Source organism: Malaclemys terrapin, chromosome 15 (assembly GCF_027887155.1).
Source record: "Malaclemys terrapin pileata isolate rMalTer1 chromosome 15, rMalTer1.hap1, whole genome shotgun sequence".
Taxonomy (NCBI): Eukaryota; Metazoa; Chordata; order Testudines; family Emydidae; genus Malaclemys; species Malaclemys terrapin.
The window spans coordinates 18,812,102-18,831,765 of record NC_071519.1 but is presented as its reverse complement, the minus strand read 5'-3'; the positions used below and the strand labels follow the sequence as shown (position 1 = coordinate 18,831,765).

General features: G+C 41.3%; 1 protein-coding gene across 4 annotated transcripts in view; it reads left to right on the top strand.

Moving 5' to 3' along the window:
• Positions 1-19,664, top strand: part of CDON (cell adhesion associated, oncogene regulated) — a 93,301-nt gene that overhangs the window by 17,217 nt on the left and 56,420 nt on the right. For 3 of the 4 annotated variants that reach the window (XM_054005346.1, XM_054005343.1, XM_054005344.1), the window contains exon 2: positions 18,619-18,753. In XM_054005346.1, coding sequence (XP_053861321.1) covers positions 18,678-18,753 — 76 coding nt within the window. In that variant the 5' untranslated portion in view covers positions 18,619-18,677. Of the gene's footprint in view, positions 1-6,628; positions 6,684-18,618; positions 18,754-19,664 lie in introns of all 4 variants that reach the window. The other variant, XM_054005345.1, reaches the window with a different exon arrangement.

The window sequence follows — 19,664 nt, the reverse complement described above, 5'->3', positions numbered from 1 at the left end:
GCCAGTGTAGATTAGCCCTAAGATTAATATGTTAGTAAGAGTCCAGAGGAAATTCCAGTGGCGTGGTTCTCACAACTTAATTCTGCCCATGTGAGTGAATGGCAGTTGAGTCTTTGATTACCCAACATGTAATGCTGCACAGATGCATCTGAAGTACAAAAATCTGTGGACTCCTTAATGTGTTACATGACAGAGTTCTGCTCTGTGGTGTTTGCTGTGTGATAGAAAGTCCTCTCTCTCTCTAGGTGTAAACTCAGACCTTGCCCCATTGTAACGTCATTCAGTTTGACTGAACTATGAGCCCATATTGGTGTGTGTTCACATCAGGAAGAAGGAAAGCATAATATATTGCACATGCACAGTACACAAGCTGTTAAATGCTCATAACTCTGTTTCAGAACCAGTTTCTTCAGACAAGGCCAAGCATGCATTTTTCAATCAAGACCATATGTGTGCCAAACTTGAAGTTTTGAAACAAAGATGTTTGAGTTATCAGAGTGCAAAATAAGCATCTGAAAAACTTTAACAGCTGAAAAAATCCTGCTACCCACCTACTGTATCACTCAAACAGATGAATGGATTTGATTCAGACTTTATAACAGAACTCACCTAAGAGCTGACACTAAGCGTGAGAAGCTTCAGTCCTAAATGTAAAATTTAAGGGCTGTCTGATAAGCAATTGAAAATAAAGAGTGTCCTGGGGAAAGATACGGTCTCAGGGAACCAGGCCCCAAAACATTAATTTCATTTCTTCAAACAAAAGAGCACCTATTTGTAACTCTACGTTTCTTGACATTGATTAAATGCTTCTACAACATTGTACAGTATAAGAAAAGGTTTAGGTTGGATATTAGGAAAAACTTTTTCACTAGGAGGGTGGTGAAGCACTGGAATGGGTTACCTAGGGAGGTGGTGGAATCTCCTTCCTTAGAGGTTTTTAAGGTCAGGCTTGACAAAGCGCTGGCTGGGATGATTTAGTTGGGGACTGGTCCTGCTTTGAGCAGGGGGTTGGACTAGATGACCACCTGAAGTCTCTTCCAATCCTGATATTCTATGACTGTATGATTCTATTCTATGAAAACAGCCCTGTCAGTTTTAGCCTCACAACAAATTCTGTCCATAAACATTAATACAATAAACAGATGAATCTTGCATTTGCTCTGAAGGCCAAGAGATTCGGCTCTATTGGACTAAGTTGAGGAGCGAATCCTGAAGTTGAGCAGCTCTTTGGAAGCTCCCTCCAGTTTAGACCAAGTAAGCTCAAGTTCTGCCATAGTCAGCAATGGTATGGGGCGTATCATGTTACGTAGCACTTCTTTGGTCAAAAACACCACCTTAAGTTCTGTTCAAGCCAACTGGTAGCCAATGCTGTCAGTATACAACTTCGCTTAATAAGTGCACAGCCACATTTTGTGCTAACTTCAATTTCTAGTGACAAGCAAAAGATGATCTATTTGAAGGTGTGCCCAAAGAAAAACCACAGCGGAGATCAGGGCACCATTGTGCTAGTGACTGTACAAGCATAGTGGGAGGTAGCCCTGTCCCAAAGGTTAGGGGAAAGTAACATGCAAATATAGCAAACAGTGTGCTGGTTTGCAAATATCCTGTTTGAGGGGGGAGAAGCCTGGAGGGGGGGGGCTTGGGGCTATTTAAGGGAAGAAGGTAAAGGTTATAGGGGAGGGAGAAGAGATGTAGGGAAGGAGCCAAAAATCGTGACCTGACATATTCTTGAAGAAATAAAAATTGTTCTGAAAGTTCATTGCAGACACTTTACTATTTAATCTGAGATACAGTGTAAACATCATCCCATAGCATGCATGTGGATTCAATGGAAGAGGTGCGAGAGAACTGAATTGGCATTTATGCTATTGACTTTTCTGAAGCTGCCGTCCGTAGACATTCTAACTTAATGTTTGCAGTTTAAAGTCCGAAACGCAGTCCTTAATACTTATATACTGATTACAGGATGGAAATGATAGCATTATCAATGATACAAAAAAGGCAGAAGTGACCAATAAATATTTCTGTTATATGTTTGGGGGAAAAAACAGATGATGTAATATATAACACTCTTTCCATTCCACAAACCTCTCTAGAGGATGTTAAACAGCAGCCATTAAAGTCAGATATTTTTAAATCAGCAGGTCCAGGTAACTTGCACCCAAGAGTTTTAAAAGAGCTGGCAGAGGAGGTTGCTGGACCAATAATGTTTATTTTCAGTAAGAATTGGCACATTGGGAAGCTCCAGTAAACTGGAAGAAAGCTGACGATGTGACAGTATTTTAAAAGGGTAAATGGGGTGTGTGACCAGCGCCCCAAGGGAACCAACTGAGGTCACTCAATTAGGTGAGCTGCATAGAATGGAGCAGACAATCCCCAAAACTGTAGATATTCTGATACTTAAATTTACCAAAACAGCACAAAACAGCTTCTATAATACCTTACTGGTTACCCAGAAGCCAACAACTCAGTTCCCTTAAAACAGCCCAGCTGTGGATTACTGAAAATCCTATTCATCATATAAAAAAGTTCTACCAATTCAAAAGGATTGGACACATTACCTCCCAGGTTAATGAATATTCCAGATCTTACCCAAGTACACGCTTACAGCCAATCCTTATTAACTAAACTAAAATTTATTAAAAAAGAAAAGAGTATTGGTTAAAAGATCAGTATACATACAGACGTGAGTACGGTTCTTGAGATTCAGATTCATAGCAGAGATGGTGAGCTTTGTAGTTGCAAAGAGTTATTTCAGAATTAGTTTATAGGTTGTAGTCCAATGTTTATATTCAGGCTGATTCCAGGTTAGGACTGGAGATCTCAGCCTTTTGGCTTAAGCTTCCCCTGCATGAGGCATCAAGCAGATCTGAGATGAAAAAGAATCAGGACCCAAGGGTCTTTTATACAGTACCAGGCCTTCCTTGACAGGTCAGAGTCCTTAGGCGAACAATAGGCAATCAGGGCAACTTTGAAGTAGGGCTGTTTCCTAAGCATCGCCGGTAATTAGCTACATAAATTAACATAAGGCAATTTATCCATTAGGCAGTCTATCACAAACTTTAAAGAGACATATGGACAATGACATTATTTCACCCAGGATTCATCTAAATGTTAATATTCCCTTTTGATCTTTGAATTAACAGCTGTAGTGACAGACAGGAACTGTCTATTTACATGGCTAACCTTTAACAAGATATGAGTATACACATACAATTAGTATCACCTCTAATTTCTAACAATATAGGTTTGCATTTCCAAGTTCTAGCCTATCTACCATGGAATGGTCCTAATTACCTTTTATATACTTTCCTAACATGTGTCTCTAATGGTTGACTCTGGTCATTTATCCTGCAGGATGCTTAACCCCTTTTGGCCATGCGTCACACTTTGTATAATATTTGTTGCAATTATAGAACAGTGGTAGCAACAATGATTTTGCATGGTCATACTCTAATCAGATAACATCACAGGGTGACCTGGGTAATTATAGGCCTCTCACTCTGACATCAATTTCAGGCAAGATAATGGAGCAGTTGATATGGGATTGCTCAATAAAGAATTAAAGGAGGCTAATATAATTAATGCAAATTTAATTGTGGTTTTGGAGAACAGATGTCAAACTAACCTGATATATTTTTTTTAAATGAGGTTAAATTTGGTTGATTAAAGGTAATGGTGTTGATGTAATATACTTAAATTTCTGTAAGGCATTTGACTTGGTACCAGCATGACACTTTGATTAGAAAACTAAAGTGATATAAACTTAACATGGCACACATTAAGTGGATTAAAAGCTGACTAGCAGGTTTAAAAATGTAACTGTACACAGGGAATTGCCATCCAGCAGGTGTGTTCCCAATGGGGTTCCTCAGGGATCAGTTCTTGGCCGTAAGCTATTTAACATTTTTAGTAATGACCTGGAAGAAAACATAAAATCCTCACTGATAAAGTGTACAGTATCTATTCTTTAACAGACAAACTAATGTTCTCTATAGAGAGAATGGCCACAGAATATAGGCTGTTTGATTCCTTTTCTGATCTTTTTGAAAGCTTTATTTAGTTTATTTGCGTTTGAGGCTGAGTTTGTTACAGCTTTTTCCTTTGATTCCTGCAAGCTCTTTTGATTTAACACACGGTCCTGTTCCTGAAACTGCATGCAAATATGTTGGCTTAGTGTGCTATTTTTCTTTGGTCTTTGTAGGGTTGGGCCACCTGTTGTCTTCCCCCCTCCCCTCCCATTTGATCTGTTTCTGAGTTATTCATTATGTTTCAAATGAAATGTCAGGGTCATCAATGACCTTGTGGTTTTCAATTTGGATCAGTTGTCTATTTGTTCATCCTGGACTTCTTGAAATGCTTAAATTATCATTTTGATTACCAAGGATTATAGCTGGTACATATGTGAGAAATTGCCCTATAGTTGTCAGTCATAGCTAGAAACAGGAGCCAGTTGGCGGTGAGTGATCAATTGTTGTCACTAAATTTTGAAATGTGACATCCTTGAAGGTTGTCTTAACTCTTATGTTCAGTGTGTATTAATGAGGCATCTTGTTAAGGTACTTGATAAACATGGTATAGATAGTGGCAGGTACTGTCAAGAGTCCATCATCATCCCACATATAGAACTTATTTGGCTTTCTCAACTTCATCTACCATGTGCAGTCATTATATCTACACTTTTGTCCGGAGCAAATATACGATCGTAACAGATTTTTATATATCTATATCTGTTTCTGTCTATGTCAATGAACCGATACAAACACTTGCAGAGTTTTGTTCTACACAAAAATTGCTACCAAATTTAGAACAGTCACTAGCAGCAGGTTATCCATTCACAAGAATCTTCCCAAACGTTCCAGAAAAATATATCTGGCTGCCACCATTTGCAAACTGACATTTATGCCTCACTTATACACATCAATACAAAACCATGTGCAAACCTACATACAATGTTTATGAAAGTCAGATCAGCCCTATATTAATAATGAAAACACAAACCTAATAAAAACATGGTTTGAGTTATGGCTCAGTATTTTCTTGGATAAGGGAATAGTTGGGGGGGAAGGGAATGAGTTAAGGTCAAGAAGGAGAACTTGGGATGTTTTAGGGATATTTAATGCCTTAACTGCTTGCTTCATTTATTCTCCCCCCCCCTTTTGTTTTGTTTAGAAAAGTGTTTTTGTTAGGAATATATATTAGTTTCAGATATGAACTCATTCTGAAAGGATGTCATGACTTCAAATTGAAATAATTTTCCATGTGATCAATTTAATAGTTTTTCGGTAATCTTGCCTGGTAGACAACCTATTTTCATTTGATTCTCAGGTCTGTTTACTGCTTCCATTCTTGGTTTGGAGGGTTACATGTGATTTTTCATAAAGCCACCCTTGAAAAATCTAACTAGAAAAAATGTTGGATCTGCAAGACGGTTGGGCTGAGTTTGATCACCCCCCCCCCCCCAAACCCTTGATGTGGTTTTATTATGCATAATCTCAAAATCCTGTCTTTCATAACTGAATAATTCTAATACAAATATTTAATTATGTTTTTTTAAAAACACATACACAAAGCCCTCCGTCCACATTTATGTAGATGCGTGATTTCTTACCTACTTTGTTTGGTTTCTTGTGGTGCCTGCTTTGAAGGGAGTAGAACAGGAGCGCTTTAATTTTTTATGCAAGTTGTGACTACAGCAAAACTTTTCCTTTGAGCTCAAGCCCCTCTTCTGAGCGTAATTAGGAACACATTGATTCTTATTGCAGCTGGCAGCCACACTATTGCCTTTTTCTGCTTGTGACCCCCAAGGTCCTGATGACCTTTCCTGGGGTTAGTCGTGGGCCCTTTTCATTGTGATGGGCTAGAAGTGGCTCATGTGGAGTTGATTATTTCCTTGCTCGTCTGGCCTTTTTGGTGCCATAACTCCAAGTCACTTCCATTTTCTTCCTCTGCTTTTGGCTGACCACAGTGAAAGGAAATGCTTTTGCTGGCGACAGGATCAGTTTGCATGCATGGCTGACTCGATTGAGACCCTGAAGGACGAAGGGGGGGAGGGTTATGAACACTGTAGGTGCTGCATTTTCTTGTTAAAAGTTGGTGTGAATTTTTGAGTGATTAAGCATTCATAAATATGCTTAAATAAGATTACATTTCCCTTTAAACAATCGCAGACCTTCCTATCAGCACTATACCTATCAACTGTGTTCTTAATGCACAGCAGCGCTGTTTTTACAAATGTATACTGTATGTTTCTGTAGTGAACATATGAGTTATGTGGTATGTGTGAGACTGCATCAGTGTCAATTACACATGACTGCTTCAAGAGATTTTATAACTACCAGAAAGAACCAAGAATAAACACCAGGGGCCAGTAGTTAAAACTGATGGGCAGTATGCCAGTTGCTACTGGGCTTTTCACTGCCCCCTCCCAACAAACAAATAAAAACTAGCAAAGTATGTGTGCCAGCTGCTATGCGCATTTTTGCCAGATCCCAGGAGGACAGCATGAAGACAGTCCAATGATCAAAGGCTTTGGTGATCACTGAGGAGTCAAAAGTTAAAGGAATGTCTGATTACTTTTTCTTAGAAAACTATAGGCTTCAATACCTTTTTTTTTTTTTTTTTAAAGGTGTCTTGGTGTGAACTTTAATGATCCAACTCAGCTTGTGTGCACTATAACCACGGTATGTTAGCTAATTCTGGAGATTTTATTTGCCTTATTTAAAGATCTTAAATTCAGTTTCTCTTTGAAATCGTCAGTCTACTGCATTGCTAAAGTGAAGACTGTAGAGAACAAATTAAAATTAAAAAGACTTTAAAAAAAATACTGAAACTTATGTGTGGTCTAGGAAGAACAGTACTTGATATGCTTTGGTGTCAGAGCATATAAAATGTTTATGATATAGTAGCATACTGAACTAAACATTTTTCAGAATGTGAAATGCCTTTGTTGGCAAAGATCTGAAATCCCTGGAATCTCAAAGCCAATGTATTCACAGGGAAAGGCGTTTCTGCTGTCATTTTTGCTACCTTTAGCACAGCTGAGTAATGTTGCCAAAGATAGAGGCTTTCCTTTGGCCGTAGGACAATACAGGGCACCGTTGTCTTTACAGAGAAGGCTATTTGTCAATTTTTAGAACTGGGGTGGGTAACCAGAGAGCTTTAACTTCTTAACTCTCAGAGGGGAAGTGAAGTAATGTAACCCTATACTGTGGGTGTCCCTAAATGTCTGACCATGAGAAGATGGGGCTGGATGACAAAGGATGGAATCACTTGATAAACTGCCCTATTCTGTTCACTCCCTCTGAAGCATCTGGCACCGGCCACTGTCAGAAGAGAGTATACTGGGCAAGATGGACCCTTAATAACTTTGGAGAAGAAAATAGGAACTTCTTCATAGTGAATATACTTTCCTTTTTCCTGCTCTCTCAGCACAGCTGAAAGGGTAGGTACAAAGCAGCACTTAAATGGGGAAGTACTTGTGTATACAATGGCTAAGCAGCGGAAACTGTCTATTATTTATTGTTTATATTCATTTAGACCCTCAACTGATTTGGGACTTCGTTGTGCTAGTTACAGTACAAATGACAGTCAAAGAGCTTTACAGTCCGAAAGACAAGACGTAAGAGGTGGATGAGGCCAACAAGGACAGGGAGGAGAGGATTTAAAGAAAAAAAGATGTTTTAGAATAGTAGGCTGTTACCATCAGGTACATTGTTATGCTGTTTAAAAGTTAGGCCTAGTACCTTATGGTGGAAAAGATGTTTAATCATACCTAAAAGAATGTTTGTTACCCTTGGAAAGCTTGGAAGATTCCCAGGGGACGCGTGAAATACCTCAAAACTACTTTTATGCATTTAAAAGAGCCTAAATCCTGTCTTTTTTTTCAGAGTAGCAGCCGTGTTAGTCTGTATCCGCCAAAAGAACAGGAGTACTTGTGGCACCTTAGCGACATCTTGTGAGGCTGCACACCAGTGTTGAGAATTCATCACCGTTGGCGGGTTAAACTTTGCTCACTGGGCAAGACTAGAAAATTACTCCTTCTTCCATTTCAAAGTTAAATTACAATCTGAAATAATTCCTGTAGAGGAACAAGACCAAGAGACAACCGGCCAGTCAGCAGAATTTAGAACAAAAGTTTGCCCCAAATTACTTGGCATGTCATCTGTGCAGCAAAAGTGACTATTTTATCATCTTGGCAGAAAAGGCGATAAAACTCGGAAGAAATTCCCTATTAGCCCCAAGCCCATTCAAATCCTATTATAAGATACTTCTTTGCATTGAAGAGGAATATTCACTGTCTTAGTTCACTTCTGGTTTTCCTCTTAGATACTTTTTAAATTCAGGTGAAATAGTAAAATATTTGTAAGCTTGACGTTTGTGGCAAGGTAGGTGGATTACAGCAGCTGCCAGCACTACCCTGGTTTTATGCAGCTAATATCTATGGTGGTGCTTCATTTAGTGTCTGTGCCTTTGATACCATGAATAGCAGTATTGGACCATGAGAAGTGGTACAGCAGCTGTTAGGTCAGTCCAGATAAGCTACTCGGACTTTTCACCCTTATATTCAGATCTGCATTTGTTTCGATTCTAGTCTCAATCCCACTTCTTGAGCCTATGGCAGTCGCTCTGCATTGCACTATACCAGTCTCAGGAATTCCATTCATTTGCCAGCAGATGGCATCACGTAGATAATGCTTCCAGAACTTTGATATTCTATGATTCTATATCAGGGTTGGAAGGGACCTCAGGAGGTCATCTAGTCCAATCCCCTGCTCAAAGCAGGACCAATCCTCAAAGAGATTTTTACCCCAGTTCCCTAAATGGCCCTCTTAAGGATTGAACTCACAACCCTGGATTTAGCAGGCCAATGCTCAAACCACTGAGCTATCCCTCTGGCATTGAGCCTCCTTGGCATGGGGTCTCTTTAGAATTGTGAGGGAGCTCATCAGGATGTTCATACCTTCATCTCATGACAAGTGAGGCTCTGTAACTGGAATGATCTTTGTCAGTATTATGAGTTTGATTAAATATCAGTGTTTTTCATTAGTATATCTCAAAGCTTTATACTGTATCTTACTCAGCTGCAAAACTTTAAGCACAGTTCAGTAATCTCCTGTTTATTCAGAACAATACTAGTGTTTCAACACTGAACAGAATTAACAATTCTTTCTGACGCTACTCACTACAAAGAAATTCTTCATTTTCCTGGTTTTCATAGCAGTTGATGTACCAGTAGTACAGCTACTTTAGAGCTGGCAAGGTCAGATGCTGGACGAAAAACATTGGAAAATAAACTTCCCTCCAGAGAAGAGGTGCTTCATTGACTCTGGAAATCTAGGCATCCCCCACACCACCTCTTTCTAGGACTGTACACCTCGCCCCTGACCTGTAGGGAGCACCGCTAAGGGTGAAAAAGTTCATTCTCTCTGCTCATTAAATCCTTGACCACCTCTTCTGAGACTCTCAACAAACCTGCCAGTTGTAAAGTGGACACCTGTCTGCCAGGAACTTAGTTGGTGGTCTGTCTGTGACAGACTGACAATATCCACTAATTAGAGAGAGACAGTTGGGGGAGGTAATATCTTTTTTAGGACCAACTTCTGTTGGTGAAAGACAAGCTTTTGAGCTACGCAGAGTTCATCTTCAGGTCTGGGAAATGTACTCAGAATGTTACAGCTAAATACAGAGAGGAAGAGATCATTTAGCATAAGCAAGTTAACACACATTCTAAGGTGTAGTGGCCTGTTAACACCCCTGCAGTCGTAAGACCTAAAAGGGGGTTAGTGGGTTACAGATTGTTGTAGTCAGCCTTAAATCCAGTGTCTTTATTAAAACCATGGTTTTTAGTGTCTTGCAAAGTTATGAATTTAAGCTCCGGGCTCATCTTTGGAAGCTGTTGTGCAGGTTTCCTTTGAGGGCGAAGACTGAGAGGTCAGATGTGGCACGATCGTTTTGTGAAAAGTGCTCACGGGTGATATAGTATTTTTGTATTTTATCATTTTTCTGGGTGAGTTCATTCGTGACCATTTGGGACCAACACGGGCTACAACAGTACTGCAAATATCCTGAGCAGATCTTATGGAATTAAGATAACTTTTCTGAATTAAGTTATACCTTATAATTATGGTTAATACCTTTGGGGTGCATTGTATTAAAAATGCAGCTGTTGTTGTGGCATTGTTCGTACCTTCTGAAGTAGTACTTCCTCCGTTGTCAGACCCCTGGAAAGGTCCGCATACTGGATTCTCCAGGAGCCCACATACAAAGAGAGGATTTTTGGGTAAATAGCCTGGTTTTAAACTGGCTCAGGCTTTTTCTGATCCAGCAGGCAGACAGGATCCCTGGTCCACAGAGGGCCCCAGTCTTTAGAGCAGGGTTGGAAGGACTGGGCTTTTTCAGAGGCCTCATAAGCCTGGGTGCTTGTTCAGGGCTGAAGCTGCGGTGAGCTTAATCCTTTTGGGTGTGGGGTTGAAGGACTGCTTCTGCCACAGCCCATGTTAGGATTGGGGTGAACCCTGGTAAGCTTATTAGCACGTCCTCTCCATGGATCACCACCTTGTAGTGATAGAGAGGCTTGCGCTCTCTTGACCCCAAGAGTGATGCTGCCTGGAGTCATGTACTCCCTATGGTCACCCATGGCAGAATGATCAAGGGCCAGGTTCCAGACCAAATGTGGTCCAAGAAGTCCCTAAGGGCAGAGCAGACAGCGGGATAACTGCACAATGGAGGTGAAACTGTTGTGTAATGTTACAACGGCTATGAAGGTGGATGAAGGCTGCAGCAGATAGAGGATTTCCAATCGCCATGGTGTCCTGTCAAGGATAGCGTGGGGACTGCTGTGCACCAGTCTCCCCACTTTAAAAGAAGTCCCGCACAGGCATCTTCCAGTTTTAGGGAAAATAACATTTGCACAAGTCAAAAGTCTGGTGGCGAGTGGCGACGGGAGCAGGGCAGTGAAATCTGGAAGTTCCTAGTCTCAGACCGACACAGAGGCAGTGGGTGTGTGATACAGTCACCTTGCTCGAGGATTGAGGTGGGTCGAGTATCTCTGCAGCTGCACCCATGGCTGAGCAGTCCTTTTTAGGATCCACTCTGCTCACCGCACATGGGCAAGGGGTTAGAAAAGGTACCCTAAAAATAGTCTTGCCTCTGTTTTTCTTGGCTGGATAGCCGCATCCAGCAGGATCACCACCTCAGCGGTCAAAAATGTAAGAAACTTTTCAACTTTGGAACTTGGAACGTACGTACCCTGATGGACAACTCAAACAGTGACAAACCAGAGCGACATACAGCCATTATTGCTTGTGAATTGAGTCGGTTTAACATCGATATTACTGCTTTGTCCGAAACTAGAAGAGCTGATGAAGGACAGGTGAGGGAGGAGAAAGGAGGATACACCTACTTCTGGAATGGAAAATCTATAGATGAACCCCGATTGCATGGAGTGGGCTTTGCTATAAAGAACAAGCTCGTAAGGTGCCTCTCTGAGGTACCAGTTAGCATCAGTGAGTGGTTTATGACACGCCGATTGAGGCTCACCAGAAATCAACAGGCAACTATTGTGAGTATCTGTGCACCAACACTGGATGCCGATGAGAATGTAGAGGAAGATTTTTTTCAATGCACATGTTGAACGAGACTCAGACCTGTGGAAAGGAATAATGGGGAAAGAAGGAGTTGGCAAAAGCAATTCAAATGGAATTCTGCTCCTGACCAAGTGTGCTGAACGTGAACTTCTTATTACGAACGCTCTTTTCCGACAAAAGGAAAAATTCCAAACATTTTGGAGACACCCACAGTCAAAGCACTGGCATCTCCTCGACTACATCATAGTTCATGCCCGTGATGGTAGTGGCGTACTTCTCACAAGAGCAGTGACAAGTGCTGATGACTGTTGGACTGATCATCGCCTTATTCGATTCACAATGAAAATTAAGATCACTCCCAAATGGAGGCTGCAAAAGAAGCAGGTCAGGCGCAAGTTGAAGGTTCAAGATTTGAAGGACTCTATTAAGCGTGACCACTTCCAAGCAGTCTTAGAAGAACAGCTCCCATCAGAGTTTCTGGAAGAAATTGAGGAACATTGGAGCCAGTTGAAAGCAGTAATCATCGATGCAAGTGAGGAAACCATAGGCTACCAAACCAGATGAAGAACAACAAGGACAAGGCAGCAGGTCTTGATGGGATCCCCACTAAAATCTTTAAAAAAACGGTGGACCAGAACTAATTTGGCAGCTTTACCTGCTTATCCTTAATATCTGTATAAAGGAGGAGATACCCAGTGAAATGAGGGATGCCCTGATTGTCACCCTCTTCAAGAAAGGGGATAAAGGTGGATTCTGGAAACAATCGTGGTATCTCCCTCCTAGCCATTGCAGGTAAATTTCTGGTGCTGATCCTTGCAACCCGCCTTCTGCCCCTGTCAGAAGAAATTTTACCGGAGTCAGAGTGGTTTCCGACCATGTCGTGGAGCTGTGGATATGATCTTCACAGCACAGCAGCTGCAAGAAAAGTGTCGGGACCAAAACCAACCACTGTACATGGCTTTTATTGATCTAACTAAAGCCTTTGATTCAGTGAATCGCCATGCCCTCTGGACTGTACTTTCTAAGATTGGATGTCCTGATAAATACATCAATGTCCTAAAATTGCTTCATGATAACATGAAAGCGACTCTTTTGAGCAGCACTGCCTCCCAGAGTGAACCTTTCAAAGTACAAACAGGAGTCAAACAGGGCTGTATCATTGCTCCAGCCATGTTTGCAGTTTTTATTGCCATCATTCTTTACCTAATTGCTGGGAAGTTTACAGCTGGTGTAGAAATCATTTACAGAATGGATTGGAAGCTGTTCAGGTTTAGCAGGCTGAAAGCAAAGAGTAAGATTTCCATAACATCTATTGTGGAACTTCAGTATGCTGATGACAATACAATCTTTGCCTACTCTGAGAAAGATCTTCAAACTATCTTGAACATGTTTGCCGATGCTTACACATGTCTTGGTTTCACTCTTAATATCAAGAAGACTAAAGTGCTCTATCAGCCCTCTTCAAATGAGGTATTACATGCCCCATCTATCAAAATCAATGGAGTGGCACTGGAGAATGTTGATCATTTCCTCCTACCTTGGAAGTCATCTTTCATCCAAGGCAGATAGATGCAGAAATTCAACATTGCCTGAGCTGTGCCAGTGTAGCTTTTTCTCATTTATGGCACAGGGTTTTTGAAGATCATAACATTCGAACAGACACCAAGCTTCTTGTTTATCAAGCCGTTATTCTCCCAACACTGTGGTATGGGTCCAAAACTTGGACAGCCTATAGATATCACTTGAAAGTCCTTGAGAGGCACCATCATGTTGCCCTCGTAAGATTCTGAAGATCAAATGGGAAGACAGGCGCACCAATATTAGTGTTCTGGAAGAGGCAAAGACCACCAGTATCAAGGCAATGATCATCCGTCAGCAATTCCGCTGGACTGGTCACGTTGTCCGGATGCCAGCCCATCTCCTCCCAAAACAGGTCCTGTTCTCTCAGCTGAAAGAAGGGTACTATAACGTTGGTGGACAACAGAAGCGTTATAAGGACTTGCTGAAGGACAACCTAAAAAACTGTAATATTGACATTGACACTTGGGAGACACTTGCCCAGGATTGCTTAAAATGGAGTGAAGTCCTATGTGGTGGTCCCCTGCAGTTTGTACTTGCTCGCCGACAAGCTGAAGAGGACAAGAGGCACAGGAGGAAGGCGAGGCTGGTTCCCAGTCATGGTCAACAGCCTCCTGCTGAGCCTGAAAACATCTGCCCTCATTGCAATAGAACTTGTGGTTCAAGGATTGGCCTTATTAGCCACCTGAGGACCCATAACTCCCATGGAAGATGATCATACTCAGTACTGAGTGATCGCCCATCATCATTAGCATGTGTGTACGTTCCTTTCTTGTTTTTAATGTTCTCTCTCTAGTGTTATTCCTTAAGGATAAAAGAGGCTTGCATAGAAAGAGCTTTGCGGTATCTATAACTGGGGGCAGTCACACTCTAACCATCCCTGTTGAGAAAGGAGGCAGGTGTGTTTGGGCACTCTGCCTCTGTTGGGCATAACATAGAAGGCAGGGAACTGTGCAACCTGGGAATAGCCGGGTCAGAAGGAAGTGGGTCGTGTGTCTCCACCTAAAAGAGGTAACAGTCCGGGGAGTGGGAAGTGTGAAAGTGGGTGTGCTTGTGTGGCCACTGAGGGCAAATACATGTGCCGTTGCTCTGAATTGTGACACTGACCATTTCATGTAGGCCGTTCTCAACCTTTTTCTTTCTGAGCTCCCCTTCCCCCCGCTATAAAAACTCCATGGCCCACCTGTGCCTCCACAACTAGTTTTCTGCATATAAAAGCCAGGGCCGGTGTTAGAGGGTAGCGAGCAGGACAATATGTGGGGCCACGGGGGCCCCGCGAAACTAAGCTGCAGGCTCTGCCTCTAGCCCCAGGTGGCAAGGCTCAGGACCCTGGGCTTCAGCCCCATGCAGTGTGGCTTCGGCTTTCTACCCTGGGCTCCTGCAGTCTAACACTGGCCCTGCTTGGCGGCCCCTCTGAAACCCGCTCGCAGACCCCCAGGAGGCCCCAGAGCCCTGGTTGAGAACCACTGATGTAAGCCATTGATCAGTCATCAGCTGGAAAGTAATTAACCTAATACATTATAAAAGCATTTTTCTTTGTTGATATTTACGAGACATAAGTACAGTAAAAGGAAAGCTTTAATACATGGCACTGTGGCCTTTATTCTCTAGACATTGTTCAACTTAAATATTCCACCTACTTAGGTGTTCTTTGGGTAACAAAGTATAAAAATGACAAAAGAGTTGAGCAGATTCCAATATTTAGATACCAATTTTTGCAACATCAATGTCTTTTCTTACAACTGAATTTGAAGCAAGTGCCTAAACACTAATATTGCTTTTACAACTGATTACTTTAGATTCATTAAAGTTTTTTATAGCACACTTGTGGTGTTTTTCCAGTTGGCGGATACTTAGGCACATGCATGAATTCTTGTGCAGTTTTTTCTGTATACATAATACACTGTAATTGGTCGCAGTGTCATTCAAGCCTACTAAAAGATCAAAAGAGCAGAATAGCTGTTGACACTGGCAATAAGGAACATGTAAAAAAGATAAACAGAAGGAAATCAGAGAATGGCTAAAGGAGAGATTTCATAAGATAAGGTTTTAGTTGAAGATAATGAGCTTTGCCTTGGTTAAAGACAGCTGCAGTGTAACCCAGTAGCCTCATGCACTGGGGTTAAAGTTGACCTAGAATTTACGTTTCATTGCTTTTTATAAATAAATAGTTGAGGAAAGATTTGGCAAAAAGAAACACCACCCCCCACCCTTTTCGGAAAAGTGATTCATGTTAACAAGTTCTCTGAATGTTTACTTTGTCCTGTGTGCTCGCTAGAGGGGTAGCTCTCCTGCCCTTGAACCAAGGGAATATTCAAATAAACCAAGCACTTTCTACACAGCTAGTTTTTTTTTCTGCCATCTGTGTTACCAAAAATATCCTTGAGTGCTCTCTAAAGGAATTAGCAATTGTTGGACTCTTTAAGAGTGAGGCACGTCGAACTACTGAATGGTCTTGCAGGCCTATCAAACCTTAATTTGGTGCATTATCTAACCTAATTCAGTAGGATCCCCTTGAACCATTTTTAAAATTTAAATGTGATATGCAGGGAAAAACAGCAATAAGTAAGTAGCCTCCAGGAAACATGAAGTGTTTTTACTCCTATTAAGATCGAATACTTTCTTGTCTTTTCATCATGCTACGTTGACCTTCAAGCTTTGAGAATGTGAAAGTTACAGTACTGCTTTCCATTTTTCAATTTGAAACATTTGTATCCTGTACCACATTTTGGTGCTCATCGTTTTGCCTCTAGTTCTTAATTGTTTGAATTCTGAGCAGTGTACATTAGACCAGCAGAGCCCAGGATCCGACCTGTACATCAGATGTACATTTTCATAGAAATTGCTGACACATGAAGCCCTTAAAGAATGCACTGAATGTTATCAACAGCTGCTTCCTTGTATAGCCTAGGTTAATAAATGAGGTAACTGTGAAGTAGTGGATTTAAATATCAGGGGAGGCATTTAGATGAATGTCTACAGATGATTTTCTGCTTTTTTGAATTTATGTAAATACCATATGCAGATATTGGAGATTTTGGAGAGGAACATGATCTTATCTCCACTAATTTGGAGGGACACAAATGTCAGAAATTTAAGATCTGAGATTTCGGTGTATGTAACAGCTGACAGCAGGACAGGTTGATTGTTTCATGGTGTGGTTGATATTATGAAATGCAAAATTGAGATCTGGTGTGGACTATGTTATGAATAAATCATTTGGCTTTCTGTGCAACTTTTCTGTTATGGTTCTGTTGTGAGCTTCTTCAATATTTAGTGACAGTATTTAAAGTCCTTTTGTGGAATTAAATTGCTCTGTGTGTGTGTGTGTGTGTGTGTGTGTGTGTGTATTAAAATTATTGGAAAAGCGGTGCTGAGGTTTTTTTAATCTGGTTCCGCATGCATAGTGTAACTGGATGCATAATTATCTGTCTGGAGAAATACAAAAGATGTAGCTTGTAAGCCTGTGTAATTAATGTCCCATAATCTATGATTTGCGGGATGAGAGGATAGAGGACCGCATGTCTGATGAAGAAAATAATTTGAGGTAGAGTGGTCATTTTTGACAATTAAATTTGACTTTTATAAAAGTCAACCTATGAATACTCTGCATGATGTTCCAATGCAGCAATAACAAAAGAATGAAAACCACTTGTGTATTTCAGTAGGTTGGCTAAGTTTATTTCTCTGTTATGAACAAGGGCTCAGTTACATAATCAGATCTACTATGCCAAACCTAGCCAACTTTGGGTCACGTTCCCGGCGATTCTTGATCAGATTTTTTACAAACAATATTTGGCTGACTAGATTTCAGTATTTTGGGGCATGCACTCTGAAGGTCTTTGCCAAGTAACCTGATTAGCAAGCTTAAGATGAGAAATGTAAAGTATTCTAACTAAATTGTCTAGACACTCTGTAAACGGTACATGTCATATACTTCCTTCTCATGAAAAGTTTTATATTAGAAATAGCCTAAACCAACAGTCCCCAAACTTTTGAGGGTCTGTGCCCCTCCCGTCCCCCACCCTCCAAGGCCAAGAGCGGGACTCTAGCTTGTGGGCGGGGTAGGACATGGACAGGGGTAAGGGGGGCAAGGGTGGGAGTGGGGCCGCAGGCAGCCAGGATCGCGGCCAGGCGCGGCTCCACTCCTGGCCTTGCCAGTAGCCAAGGCTGGGAACGGAAGCCGGGGATGCGGCTGGGGTTGGGAGCAGAGCAGAGCTGGGGGCGGGGAGGGGCTGGGCGGTGCTCCCTCCCCGTCCCCATGGGGGATGGACTGGGCCCTGCTGCGCTCCCCGGACAGTCCTCCATGCTGCGCCCCATACTTCGGGGACCTCTGGCCTAAACTCTAGCCTAAAATATATAGGGAGACATAGGAGTTGAATCTTTAATTTGTTTTGGAATGAGGGATTTCTGTAGGTGGTGTCTGCTTTGTGAAGGATATTGGTTGCTTTGAGAGTGTCTCTTCTTTCCAAGGCGAAGGCTTCAATAATGAGCTCTGGTTTTGACATTCTGGGTTGGAAGGAAAAGTTTCAGATGGTCAATTCTGGTTTTTAATCAAATTCCACTAAAAGCACTTGAAGATGTACTCTGAAAAGCGCTATATAAGCGCTAACCATTATTATTTTTTAAAATCCCTTCAGTGTCAGTAAGGTCTGAAATATTAAACAAAAAACCTCCACTATTTATTTAGAATGGAGTTTCACAGAGCACAAAGGGAGACACAGTATTTGGTAAATTAGGACTCTTCTTAGGTGAACTGGATGAATTTGGAAAATCTGAAATTCCAGAATCTGAGTACTTTGAAGTTTAAATCAGCAAATGTAAAATTGAGATAAGTAGTGAGTAAATAATGACTGGTGCTAGATAAACACGGGCCCATAATCTGCAAGTTGCTCCACCCAGGGAGACCTTTTATGCCTGTGCAGAATCCCATTAAAGTCAAATCCAGATTGGATTTCTATGCATAATACATATTTTGTATCTGTATCGAGTATCCTAGTATGTCAGAATTCATGTGTGCTCTCACGTATCTGTGATCAAATATCAATGCTGGCTGATGGATAAATCAATACAAGGACCATGATTTTTTCCTCTGGATCTATAACTTCTCAATCTTTGACCGATACAATTTTTAAAATCTTTACAAACTTCTGATTTGTCTCTACTTCATCTGGAGTACTGTCATATGCTTATGTAACCCACAGACCACAGCTACATAGCCTTGGCCAATTAGCCCAAGCTGTAGCAAGTCATGTTTTTAGCTCTGAAAGTCTATGGTTCAGTCTCTGGTGTGTTGGCCAAGAGGGCAGTGTCAGATTTAGATATGGAAAATCTCTAGTTCTTAAAGGTTGGAATTTCCTTGAATCAAATGTCAGACTGTGTTTCTGTCAACAGTATGCAAAGAAGGAAAGAGTATCTGAAATTTACTGTAGACTTTTTTTCTTGTTTATAGTTTTTTCAGTGCCTTGTCTTAGTCTGGAACTCTGCTTTCAATTTCTGTAATCTGGCGCTATGCATCCGGATCCCAGACCCTTACAGGCACTGCTCTTCATCACTGCTGCAGTTATCTTCTCCGCTACAAGTTCAGGTAAGGCTTCATCTTGACCTAGGTAACTTGCTTGAGTATTAGAAGCCTGTCTTTTCAAAATGACTAAGGATTACAGGTGCCCCAAAATTGAACTAAACTGTCATGGCACTGTGTGTACAGTTCAGGTCTTACCTCTTGCTCGTGGAAAGTGCTGTTTTAGGGATGGTTTAAAGTATGCAAAAAGACAGAGGTAGAAGTTGAATCTCTAACAAATTAAACCCTGGCTCTAGTCTGAAAAGCTCTTCTGTAAAAATGGCATGGTTTTAATAACCGATCTGCTCCTTGTGTGCTGTCAGCTTGTCTTAATTTAGCTACAAGCTTTTACTAGCGTTAGCCCTCCCTAGGCAATGCAGGAGAATGAGATGAATCTTGTTCTTCAACCGTTCTAAAACTCGTTAAGTAAATTCCAGGTTCAGGGTCACTTTCTGCCCCAGTTATACCCTGTGCATTCACACTGAAAACAATGTGGTTGCTCAGTTATAGCTGAGGGCAGAATCTGAAGACAGTGGGGTGACAAAGTTGTAACGAATGCCACTAGTTTTACTGATGCTGAGCTACAAACTAGAAAGACCACTGCTTTTCTCTGAGATCTCAGTTCACATTTGTAGCACTAGCATCCAGAAAAAGTATCAAAGCTGGAAAAAATAGATCTGGCATCTTGATGTAACCCCAGGATTCCATTTTTATGGAGTTGATTTTTCTGAGTAGAACCACACTTTAATTTCCAGGGTTGTTTCTGTTTGTTCATGTTTTTTATGGCTCAGTTAAAAATCATTAAACAATCTTTCATCTGAAATTGATCTGTGTAACTAGTGGAAGAGTGAACTGATTTTTTAGAAGAAAATATTAATTGAGCAGAACCATTCACAGGAAACTTCATAGGTCACTGTGAAACACACACTATCTAGTTT